The 13,114-nt window shown below is 39.4% G+C and overlaps 2 protein-coding genes across 5 annotated transcripts in view; one reads left to right on the forward strand and one right to left on the reverse strand.

Annotated features, from left to right (window-relative positions):
• The window catches only part of LRBA (LPS responsive beige-like anchor protein), a 723,813-nt gene that overhangs the window by 262,763 nt on the left and 447,936 nt on the right, over positions 1 to 13,114 (reverse strand). For all 4 annotated transcript variants that reach the window (XM_079154183.1, XM_079154182.1, XM_079154184.1 and 1 more), the window contains exon 40: positions 12,907 to 13,043. In XM_079154183.1, coding sequence (XP_079010309.1) covers positions 12,907 to 13,043 — 137 coding nt within the window. The remainder of the gene's footprint in view (positions 1 to 12,906; positions 13,044 to 13,114) is intronic.
• On the forward strand, positions 6,407 to 9,184 carry MAB21L2 (mab-21 like 2). The gene is given in 2 exon segments (XM_079154205.1): positions 6,407 to 8,255; positions 8,257 to 9,184. Coding segments are annotated over 2 exon segments (1,080 nt in total). The 5' UTR covers positions 6,407 to 7,886; the 3' UTR covers positions 8,968 to 9,184.

A 13,114-nucleotide genomic window follows, 5' to 3' on the forward strand; every position in this document is an offset into this window, starting at 1 on the left:
AAATAGAGAGAATGACTTTTTAGGATCCAAAGATAATGAGGGAAGATAGAAGGGAAAATTCAGAAAAGAAACAGACTGGCAGAATCTTGATACGATAGGCCAAGAAAGCTGTTTTATATCCTTGCTTTATTTCAGATGGTAAAGGAAAAGTTTCCATTCCTTAGACCATAAAATATTATTTCATTTATACTATACAGATGACTTCTATACACAGGTTACAGCCAACGAAGGATTTTGTTGTTGCTGCTTAAACTACAAGGAACAAGAAGGAATAAGAGAAACCTTCTCTGCACATCACTTATTCTCTAATTAACAACATTTGAAGGAAGAAACAGGCTAGATTTTTAACATTTGCATTAAAAACAACATAATATCTATTAAAAATTTCCTGTAATCTTAGCAGAAGATTGATGCCAAAGTATTACTACTAATAATAATATAATGGAATGCTGCAAAATCAATGTATTTAAAATAAACTGAAATATTTTTAATGACTAGTTTTCCTAGAGTATATTTTAAAAATTTAGCCATAAGGTATGCTTAACTGACAATTTTAAACATAGGTCCACAAAATGTCTCGTATGACCTCAAAGAAATACAGTGAGTACTTTCAAGTCTTACATTTTGAACTGAGTAGTTCAGTTCTGTACTGAGAAGTTCAGTAGCTCAGTATTGGCATAATCTACATGGCTAATCGCATTCATCTGTTTCAAGGATGTCTGGCACTGATCCCAAGAGATCACAGCAATGTGAGGATGGCTTTAAGATCACACACCGTACACTATGTAAGTCAGTAGTAGTATTTTCATAAACAAAGTGAAACAAAATAAACACTTTCTTTAAACCAAAAAAAAATCTTTGATTTTTTTTAGCATTAAATTCAATATTCGATTATTCTTGGTTTCCTGTCCAAGACCAGCAAAAATTGATTCTCCAGGTAGAAGAAACACATAGAATAATCCATGTATTATGTAATCATCTCTTAAATAGTTAAGTGTTGTCTCCACTAAATGTACCCTTTGAACTTTGAGTGAAAGCTCAAATCAGAAAAGACAAAGTTACTTGGCAGGGAAAATACAATACTCACCTCATTGTATACTAATAAGTTGAAAGAAAGAAAAGAAAGAAGAAAGAAGAAAGAAAGAAAGAAAGAAAGAAAGAAAGAAAGAAAGAAAGAAAGAAAGAAAGAAAGAAAGAAAGAAAGAAAGAAAGAAAGAAAGAAAGAAAGAAAGAAAAGACAAGAATATGAACCTTATTCTAATGCTAAAATGCATACACCAAAATAAGTGAGAATACAGTAAGTTCATTGAAACACCTTTTGAATAATACTTGCTAAATTAACTTGAATGTTCTTAATATATATGTCCTAGCTTAGTTATACAATGGCATCCTTTTCAGTCAGGCTATAAGCTACTTCCATTTTCCTGAGCACAAGCTTCTTACTCTATCATTCTCTATTCTAGTAAAATGTAATTATGTACAGTGTAGTACAGTACTCATTCAATTGTTTATTCAACACATACTTTGAACTTTCTCATCCTACTTAATATGAAAAACATGTACAATTTACATGTACTTTTATACATGTAATTAGGGGCAAATATCACTAATCATACATACGACAGTATCTATGGTAATCCAAATAAACTTCAAATGTCCACAAAACAATGCTGGTCAAAAGTACCTAAAAGCACTGCATTCTTCAGTAAAGTTTGATAGGCTTACTATGCAAAGTTAAAGCTATCACTTTCACCTGACATAGCATTATCTTAAGTTCAAATTGTACAAATGAGAACACCCTTGGGTTACCAATCACAGACATTACAAGGTTTTTGTTTTGTTTCTTAAAAGCTACTTTGTGAGGGAGGGGGAAAGACCTTGTTTCAACAGCATACTTGACAATTTAAAATTATTAATGGGTACAATGGTGAACTCTTTAAGGCAAATTTTCAACTACTGGTTATTCTATATTGATTCCATAATCATAATTACCAATAGTTTAATTAAACAATTTCTGTGATACTTCAGAATGGGAAAATTAGATCTGCTAGCAGAGAATTGACAGTAATAAAAATGGAATGTAGATTTACTTTGACTTTAAATATAATGTGTAAGTATAACATTGACGATTGTTAAAACTTACATATAGTGGCTGGGGTTGTGACTCAGGGGTGGAGCCTTTGCCTCAAATGCATAGGGCACTGGGATGGATCCTCAGCACCACATAAATTAAATAAATAAAATAAAAGTATTGTGTCCATCTACAACTACCAAAATTTTTAACTTACATATATTTAAATATAATTACTTCAACAAAACTTTAATTCACTAACAAGTAATGTTTGAGTTATTTACTTTGCTGTTATTACTGTGTTCGTTCTTACATTCAGAGAACTTAATGTTTCATCTCCCAATTTGTATTTTGAGACCCCCATTTTCTTTTAAAAAATAAAGCTTTTGTATAATTATGCTTATTAATTACATAAGGACAAAAATTTAGCAAATGCATAAATGTTTCAAAGTTAAATTTCAGAGAATAAGAATATAGACAGGTAAGCATGTGGTCCTTTGTTTTTTTTCTAAAAAGTATAAATCCTTCAAAAGGGTTTTTAGGTCAGTAATTCAATTTTTTGAATGCTTCTAAAATGTTTCCTGGAAAACAAGATTATATAATCTAAAATCTGTGTACTCCTTAGAAGAGATTATTGAAATACTGTTTATTATTTCTACAAATAGAATAATAGATTCATCTTAAATGTCACTAATCCGATAAAGTAAAAAAATGTACTAATGTTTAACTTAGTAAATACATTACTAAGTAAAGATCAGCACCAAATAAAACAGTTAAGGATTCTGTATTCTCTGGAAACATAAACAGGATTATAACTGTCAGATGTACAGCAGCGTTGACTTCATCCATTAGTTTGGTTTTGCTTCTGAGAAATATAACACAAACTACTGAATCATTTCTTTTTAAATTCATACATTCCCTGCAGCAGTGCAAGCTCCATCAGCAATGCAGGAATGTATAAAAATGACATGCAAGGGCATTAGCTTTCTTTTTCTCCCATACTGTTTTCCTATAAATGGAAGGCAGCGTTCTTTCTCAAAGTACTTGAACTGAGGCTGTTTAAGTCCATGCTAAAGGGAAATAAAACTGAATTCCCTAGGTAAGAAAGTTTCACAACTGGATTATGTACTACTTTTTGAGAAAGTCAAGTCCTAGTTATTATCATACAAAACTTTACAAGATTAGCATTCTATCTTATTTTCCATTATTTTTTAATTAGAAGTATTTGTTTCTAAGTGTTCTGTCAACTCATCACCATATTTTAGAATCAATTTAGTTGTGATCATACTTTTAAGTCCCTCAAATTCAAATATATATAAATACATTTTCAAAAGAAAACCGAAAAAGTTTTGTTTTTACTTCCAATTCTTTATATACATAAAGATATCAATGAAAGAAGAAATTCAATTAATTAAAGTTTAATCTTGATCAAGCACAAACAGAATGCAATGAGTAAACTGACTACTTTTCTGGAACTTAAAACATTCACATTTCTCAGTGATTCACATAACCTGACTCAACTTTTTAAAGGGACTTGGAAATTTTCAGACTAAACTTTAAACATACACATATTTTATAGTTACTAAAACCACGCCCACCTCAGATTTATCATCTATGTTCTTATAAAATAAATGTAATGAGGGAAAAGGTAAAGCCCAGAGGAGTCTTCAGGTCCTGGGCTCACCGCTATCCCAAACACAAGAAGATCAAATCGCTGGCTGATGCCCTTCCCTTTTAGGAATGCCTTGCAGCCAGCCCACCACCACAGCTCTGGGCAGAAGCATGCTGATGTTGGCACTGCCTAAACCAAACAAACAAGATGTTTAACAGTCAAATAAAACGTCCTGCAGCCTCCCTAATGAATTTGTCAAGGACCATCAGATTTCGCTCCCCCTCCTTTGCCTCATTAACTCAAGTATGATGAGACGGATTATAACAAGGGAATACAGATCAATCGTCTGAAGACTTGAAGTGGCTTTCAGCCTCCGGAGCTTCCTTCTCTCCCTCGGCCTCCTTTAACGGAACACGGCCTCTCCTGCAGAAAGGGCTGCCACCTCGTTTTCACACACCATCAAGAAGCTGCGGATGGACTCCTGTGCTCACACACGAGCAGGCGGCGGCGGCTGGGCTCCCGGCGAGAGCCTCTCGGACGCCCGAGGACGAGAGGAGCCCAAACACAGCTGAAGCCGCCGGGCCGGCCGCCGCGGGCAGGCAGGGTGGGGGAGGACTGCTTGCTGGAAGTGTTTAAGTTTATTGCTCGAATGATGTTTCTAATTAGTACCCCCGCAATAAATTAAAGTCGCCTTTGTTTAACTGATTTATTATTTACTAGAGCATCTACCTCAGACAGGGTAAATTGGTAATGAATTGTTTTTAAATCAAAACATTTGTAACGTTTTATCATCGTTCGGCCTCCGTAAGTAAAAGTGGAGAAACGCGGGGACAAGGGTGCGACCAAACTTCGTCATGCTTGACAGAGCGGCGCGGGAGCAGCGGGGTGTCCGGCCGCCGCGGCGCGAGGCCGGCGAGCGGGGCGCCTCCCGGCGGACCCGGAGCCCCGCGCGGGGACCGTCCGTCCCCGCAGGCAGCTGCGCTCGCTCGCTCCCGGGAGCGCCGAGGGCCAAGCGCGGACCGCAGCGAAGAGGGCGCCGCCACCTCGAAGACCGGGAGGGAATGCTCCTCACCCTCAGCCCCGCCACCAGTCTCCGCCCAAAACCTGCCCTGGGGAGAAGTGGCTACGGATCCTCCCCAGCCGGTCGCGCAACTCTCGGTGGCCGAGGGCCCCTCCTGCCCCGGAATCTCCAGAGCACCCAGCGGCCGGAGCAGAGCCGAGTGCCCACAGCCTGGGCGCCCCACGCGCAGCCCCGCGCCGCGGCCGCTCTCACCCCAGCGGCGGGCCTCCCCGCACGCGAGCCGCTTCCGAGGCTGCAGCCCGCGGCCGCCCCCAGTCTCGGCCACTCCCGAGAAGTTGGCTAAAGCCCTGCGTCCCAGAGTTTTACCTAGCTTACTTTCCGACTGCTCTGTTCTTCCCAATTCCTCGCCACTGAAGATGGCCCTGAGGAATAAATCGGCTTGATTAAAAAGAAAAAGGGCAAATATTCTTTAGACAAAGATCTTGGCAACGAGAGAGGAGGGGTGACAAGCCGCCAGCAGTCTGCACCAGAGATGTAAGAAAGACCCAAGAGTCCAAGTATCCGACACCAACAAGATGGAGAGAATTAACTTCCCCTGTGCCAGTGAATTCAGGTTGGTCAACCTGGTCGGGCTTTAAAGACAGCAAGTGGAGCCTTTCCCGGAGAGTCTTCTGCAAAAGTCACACTATTGGGTTTTGCCTCACCTAAATGGCTTCGTAGATTTTTTTTTTTTATCACATAATCTAGACTGGAATATTATCTCCCATATCAAATAAAACTCCCATCTACCTTAGAGTATTAAAACGACTCAGAATCTAGACATCCTAAGTTCAAAGATAGTAAGCAAACCAGAAACAATGTTACCGCTTTTTCTCAAAAGTTCTAAAAGGCTACCGCGAGTACTTCTTGTTAAGGATGATACACTCACTGAAGGCACATGCATGAGTTTCACTGAAATGCCAAGGGAGGAGTGAAGCCATCTGTGCGATCAATAACCGGGCAGGCATAGATTTTTGTAGCAGTCAAGTCTTTTAAGAGCAAGAGTCAATTATGAAAATAAAATCATCTTAGAAATAAAACTCTGTACTGCCTGAGAGTATACCCAAAATTAGATTTACAACATCAACATCTTAAGAAAACTTTAATTCAGGTCAACGTATACTCCCCTTCATTTTCATTTAGCATGACACAATTTCAAAAGCTTATTTTAAATTATAAGTATATCCTACCAAATGTTACTACATAAATTTGCACTATTTCTCATGACATTTTCTCTCTAGTAACTGGTTAATTCTTGTAATGATAAATAATGGTATTTGATACATCTGAATCTTAATTAAAAAACAACTATCAAATAACGTGCTTGGACTAGCTTTTATCCTGCCCAGTTTTTCATATGGACATTACAAACAAGAGATTTATAGTTATAAACCCTCATCCGATATCCACTCCACCCCCCACTGCTACATATATAGCAACTGCTCTGGCTCTTGGCAACAATGGAAAGAGGAAGACTTCACAGGAGGGGGAAAAACACCCACAAAAATTAGGTCCTTTCCCAAGTCCCCCTTCCTCCTCCCATTTGCCTTCAAGCCAACGTAATTTTGTTAAGAGTTTGCACCTTCTCCTGCCCAATGCAGAGAGAATTATAAAACAAAAACAAAACAAAAAAAAAAAAAAAAAAAAAAAAAAAAAACACCTTTCTGAACCACTGCAACTCTCCCTTGCGTTTCCCCAGTCATCTTCAGGATAATCCCCTCTATATACACTCCCTTTTTCTTCTTTGTAACTGATAAGAGGATAAAGAACAGGGGACTGTAAAATATGTGCGAGCATTTGACTTGTACTATCTCCTATTTTCTTACTTCTCTTTTTACCCCCTTTCTTTATCAAGTGCAGCGGTGGCTGCTACCGTTTGCCAAGCGTGCCTGTCTTCTCTCTCGGATTGGTTAAAGCACTGACAGCTCGGATAGGGATTGTAGGAACTGAAGCTCCACCCCCCTCATGATGGCCCTGGGACCATTCATAAACTAAATAACTCCAGGAAACCGAGAGACAGAGAGAGAAGGGGGGGGCGGAGAGGGAGAGAGCGAGACAGAGAGAGCGAGACAGAGAGAGAGAGAGAGAGAGAGAGAGAGAGAGAGAGAGAGAGAGAGAGAGAGAGAGGCGGGGGTGGGAGAGAAGGGGAGGAGAGATATCAGAGGGGAGGAGGGAGAGACGCGACTCAAAGTGGAATCTGCACAAGCAACCTAGAGCAGAGGAAAAACCCTGAATCGCTACTACTATACGCCAGATGCAACGCAAGCAACGACTTCGTCACACTAAAATAGATTTTGTTTGGGCCGAAAGTATAAATTACGAAGCAGAAATGAGTATCAAATAACTTCCAGTGATTTGCACCTAGAGAAAGACAGGAAGAACCCACTACAAACAAACCCAATTCAAACAACGCCTCCAGTAGGAAAAGAGGGAAACTGCGACAACACGACCCCCTGAGAAGAGACCTACACGCTGAGACAGTGGAGCGTCTGCAAACCTCGGAGAGTGCTGTGGAAAGAGTTGCACTTCGCTGCTCTCTGGACATTAATTACATCCCTCACTTTCCTTTTGGGGGAGGGTGAGTAGGAAGGCATCACCTACAGTGAGTGAAGAAGTCCTACCAGCGTGGGAGAGAAGTTTTAAGAATGAACCACTGAATGTTTCGCTTTTATTTTAAATTTACTCTGGCACTTAAATGACTTCATTTCCAGATATCTGGGCAATCTCGACTGCAGACATCTAAGCCAAACCTCTCGGTAACCTTAATTTTTCTCTCGCCGCACCCGGCTTCCCTATCTTCTCCTGAACACCGTCATCTTTATTTACTTATCAAGAGAAAGCAGAAACAAAGTCCCAACAGGCATTTTTCTTTTTCAAAAAAATTCATTTTTCTAATTTTCTGCAGAAGAAAAAAAGGTTTTGGAAGAGGGAAAAAGAAAAAAGAAAAAAAAAAAAAAAAAAAAAAAACCAAGCCGGCTACAGCATCAGCCGGTCAGCCCAGGTGGAAAGCCACAGTGCAAGTGGGGCTTAAGGGGGAGCGCACCGCCTCTTTCGAAAGCCGCAGGGCCACCACTAGTGTGTGAGCCTTGGATCCCTCAACGTATTGCGAGACGCCGGTGTACAGCCCGGACCTGTGCCCCAACATGATCGCCGCTCAGGCCAAGCTGGTTTACCAGCTCAATAAATACTATACTGAGCGCTGCCAGGCACGTAAGGCGGCCATCGCCAAGACCATCCGAGAGGTCTGTAAGGTGGTCTCGGACGTGCTAAAGGAGGTGGAGGTGCAGGAGCCTCGCTTCATCAGCTCTCTGAGCGAGATCGATGCTCGCTATGAGGGGCTCGAGGTCATCTCGCCCACCGAATTTGAGGTGGTGCTCTACCTAAACCAGATGGGCGTCTTCAACTTTGTGGACGACGGCTCGCTGCCGGGCTGCGCGGTGCTCAAATTGAGTGATGGGCGGAAGCGGAGCATGTCTCTCTGGGTCGAGTTCATCACGGCGTCCGGCTACCTCTTCCGCGCGTAAGATTCGCTCGCGTTTCCAGACGCTGGTCGCCCAGGCAGTGGACAAGTGCAGCTACCGGGACGTGGTCAAGATGATCGCGGATACCAGCGAGGTCAAGCTGCGCATCAGGGAACGCTATGTGGTACAAATCACGCCGGCGTTCAAGTGCACCGGGATCTGGCCTCGCAGCGCGGCACAGTGGCCTATGCCCCACATCCCCTGGCCTGGCCCCAATCGGGTGGCGGAGGTCAAGGCCGAAGGGTTCAACTTGCTCTCCAAGGAGTGCTACTCGCTGACCGGCAAGCAGAGCTCGGCGGAGAGCGACGCCTGGGTGCTACAGTTCGGGGAGGCAGAGAACCGCCTTCTGATGGGCGGCTGCCGAAACAAGTGTCTCTCAGTGCTCAAGACGCTGCGGGACCGCCACCTGGAGCTGCCCGGCCAACCACTCAATAACTACCACATGAAGACGCTGCTGCTGTACGAGTGCGAGAAACACCCGCGGGAAACGGACTGGGACGAAGCGTGCCTGGGCGACCGGCTCAATGGCATCCTGCTGCAGCTCATCTCCTGCCTGCAATGCCGCCGCTGCCCGCACTACTTTCTGCCCAACCTCGACCTCTTTCAGGGCAAGCCACACTCGGCCCTGGAGAGCGCTGCCAAGCAGACCTGGAGGTTGGCCAGGGAAATCCTCACCAATCCCAAAAGCCTGGACAAACTATAGGGTGCTGGGGACTGTTTGAAAAGCCACACAAACGGGCATGCTCTCTTATACACACACCCCACCACTCAGCGATAAACAACGGAAACTCTGGACACAAACTTTTATGTAAGTCACTTGAAACAAACAGGAATCTGACTGAAGACCTTTCTTAATGAAGAAGCAAACAAAAGAGAGCAAACCAACCAAAAAAAAAAAAAAATCACATTCTTGCACAAAAGTGATCGTTTTCCTCCAAACAATGTGAATTTAAAAGATCACATAAAAGAAGCAATCGGGCTTTGCCATCACAAAATGAAACCCAAGGTACATTTTCAAATCAATGTATAGTAGTTCTCCCCTTTTCCTTCTTTACACATCTCTCTCTCTCTCTCTCTCTCTCTCTCTCTCTCTCTCTCTCTCTCTCGCCCCTCTCTCCCTTTTTCTGTTTTGTTTTGTTTTTGGTTGCCTGAATGTTGTCACCAAGTGAAAAAATTATTTAACTATATGTAAAATTTCCCTTTTAAAAAAGTTTTACTGATGCTAAATGTATCTCAGTGCCAATGTCAGATTGTGCTCCTCCCTCTCTTGCACCTCTACCCTCACCCTGAGACATCTTGTTGGAAATAGTAATAAAAATATGACTTTACATTGTAATTGACTGTGGATTGTTCTTAAATGAAGGCAGGTGAGATCATTTTCTAATTTACAATGTTAAGTATGTGAACTTGAGAAACTAAATGCAAGAAGCTTCCATTTGAACTCTGACTTGCAAATTTTAAAACATAACATTTTATAAAATTAACTGCAAAAGTTCCAACCGAAATACTTAGAAAAAAAGATTAATTTTACTCAACTATAATATATTTGCTCCGTAGATTTTAAGATGAAAAATAACATTTTATACTTGAAAAAAGAAAACCATACGGAAATTGATTTTCATCCTAATTTTCAAAATAGAAAAAACATTTTCACATTAAAAGAGATTTGCTTTATTATGCCATGTTTTTAAAAAATCCAATAGAAAGGAAATATTTATGGACTTTTTCTGAATAGTTAATGAAGTCAGTTGGTACTTTTCCTTCAACCATTTGTCTTCTTCAAGCTTTGAATAATAAAGACTTAACAAATGAATCAACCACACTAAAAAGAATAAAAATGATTAGAGCAATATTCCTCTCCTCCAGCATATGGTAATATGAACGATTCATATTTATAAAGTACTTCAATCTTAAAATGGGTTAGTGCTAAATGCCACAGTTATGATAATTTTTATCCAATTTCAAGAAGTATTCTGAACCTGCTTATGTACAATTCAAACAAAAAAGGTCTTCATACCATTTTTATGATCAAAGAAAAAAATGTTCTGAGAATTTACAAATAGAAAAAGTACCTTCCTCCTCTTTCTGCTTTTCTAAAGTAACAATCCAATAAACTTATTTCAGTGTTTCAACTTTGACAAAGTTTTTTTTTTTTTTTTTTTTTTTAATGCAAGGAAATAACTTTGGGATATAAAATAATCAGTGAAACAAAGTATTCTAAAGGAACTGGTTTGTCTTTATGCTGGAGGGAACTATATCCTCCATTAGCTTTGCAAATGTGAGGCAAAGGTACAGAATATGTCAGATGTTTCCCTTTAATATTTATTCTTTGAACTAGCCTAGTTTTTAATTTATTGAAAAAAATCCATGAATGAGAGATGTTCTAGAAAGCAATTTTAAGATCAGAGGAAGAAGTTTGAGTGGGGGAAGTGGTATATGAAGGGATGAGCAGCAGGATAGCAGAGATGGATGAAAAACACAAGGAAGCTGCTCAGGAGTCTGAAGTCTAGTTCACTTGACAGAACAGGCTTAAGGTGTAGTTTTTCCTGGCAAAAATTCCCTGGTAAAGATAGTCTTGTGATGGAAATACAAACTTTGATCTTATCAGTTCTGAAATCATCTACAACCTTGTATATCAGATCTATTTTTCTGGTCTCTCTCCCTGTAGATAAAATACAAACTCACCAATTCAGAACACTCACAACTTTTTAAAAATAATAACACAAATTTATTCTCTGGGTAAAATGTTCTAAATTTTAAGAACATTTTCAAAGTAAGCAGCCGGTACTCGCATAAAATAATATAAGGGCACAATGTTAAAATGACTCTTTTTCCTTTTCCACTCAGAAAAGTATTTACAGCATCAGACACAGAGCTGCCTCCAAATGTCCATGAAAAAGTTACTAAGTCTTAACAAGGAAAAAAAAAATGTGCAAATTCAGTATCTTTTCTTTGTTGTTATTCAATGCAGGTGTCAGAAGAGAAAATATTTTTAAAGAAAAACATGCCAGCAACAAAGTGTTCTTATTCACAAAATACCTTAAAGCATCATTGCCTAAACAATATCAAAATATTCTTTCATAATTGGCTGAAAAAATTTTGAATATGAACTGGCAGGAGTATAATTTCTGGGATATTAGGCAGGATATATTAGTGCAAGATGGTTTCTATGACTGGGCTAAAAGATCCTGAATTTTACAAGCAACAGCAAAAGAAATTTTAATTCAATGGTGCTGTACAGAACAGATCAGAGACCCCCCCCCAAAAAAAAAATATATATATATATAGCTTTCCCTAAAGGAGCAAATAACTTCAAAGAATCTAATCTTGAAGACCAGCAAGGGTTTTAATTTTGAGAACAATTCATTAGACACCTTTAAACTAATTCAGATTTTAGACTTTAACCCATGTGTGTTCAAAAGCATAACAATGTTCTGAACTAAATCTCAGCTTCTCTTATATTTGCAAAATACCAGAAACTAGGAGTTTAAGTAACTTTGGTAATCTTCCCTTCCTAAAGAAATTAAAACATTTCCAGACATTTCAGCCATGCAACAAAGTAGAACATGATGTGATTTCAGAATTAAAAAGTTTTCTGAATTATCTAGCTTGAAACAATCTGTTCCATCATGGCCTTCTTATACTGTCTACCAAGTCCTGTTTTAATACAGGCAGCAAGATGGAAACAAAGTACTAAAAATAGGCATAAGATAAGAAATTGTTTGCAAAGTTTTTAATGAGATTGTAACATTTTCATTAACGGTTATTTTGAAATACTTCCAAATCATTAAGGTTTAACAATTCAGATATGATTTCAAAACCAAAAACACCTCCCTAACCAATAAACTTAGAAAGTGTAGGTATGCATACAAACATACAGACTGAAAAAAAAAATTGCAAATCCCGTCACTTTCTACAAGTTGCTTATTTTCTCACTTTTAAAGAAACTCAGAGCAAACAGTAACATTTACCTTCAGGAAATAAATGTAAATAAATAAATGTAAATAAATTTTGGCGTTGTGACTGTTAAGAAATACAATGTTTCTTAGTTAAAAAAAGAATAAAGTTGCCTCGGTTGGAAAAGTAATCAGAAATATATTTTAAAAGGGAAATTATATTTTCATTTAAGCATAGGAAATTATGCAGTGCCTTGTAAAATCTACTATAGGTAATGGGAAACAGAGGTATGATACACGCTCACGCAAAACAGACTTGCTGCATGCAGGACAGAGTAGTAAGTCATGGGGACAAAGCAAGGAGAATGATATATTGGTATTATATCCAGAAAACATAAAGGCTAAACAAAGTAATTCCACTCTCAATGTCACTAAATTTTGTAGCTTAATTCACCCTAGACCCATTCAGACAAAAATAAATTTATAGACAATGTTCCCTGATCCCCCCCTCACCAAAGAGTTAATGATAAATGCAATTAAGTGAAAATTGTTTTTTGAATCTAAATGAACTTCAGTAATCTAAATGGCAAAAGAATCAAAAAGATAACTGCCTTCCTTACATCTGTACAGAGGCAATTCAGCAAGAAATGTGAACTAAGCCTATGAGATTTTGCCAATACTAATCTCACCTAACAGCAGCCTACCATTCTGTAATAAGAAAAAATGAAACCACCTCCTCATCTCACCTTGGGGTCGATTTTCTTGAAGTTAGGATCCTCTTCATCCACCTCAAAATAGAGTTCGGAGGAGGTGACAGAAAGAGTGCCCTTTACTACAACAGAGGGGGCCACAAGCTGAGCTGGTGTGCTCAGGCTAACAGGACCTGCCAAGAGGAAAGAATGAGTCATATAAGCTGGCATGACACTTTTTAAAAAACTGAATTTGTCCCAAAAA

Source organism: Sciurus vulgaris, assembly GCF_902686455.1.
Source record: "Sciurus vulgaris genome assembly, chromosome: 9".
Lineage (NCBI taxonomy): Eukaryota > Metazoa > Chordata > Mammalia > Rodentia > Sciuridae > Sciurus > Sciurus vulgaris.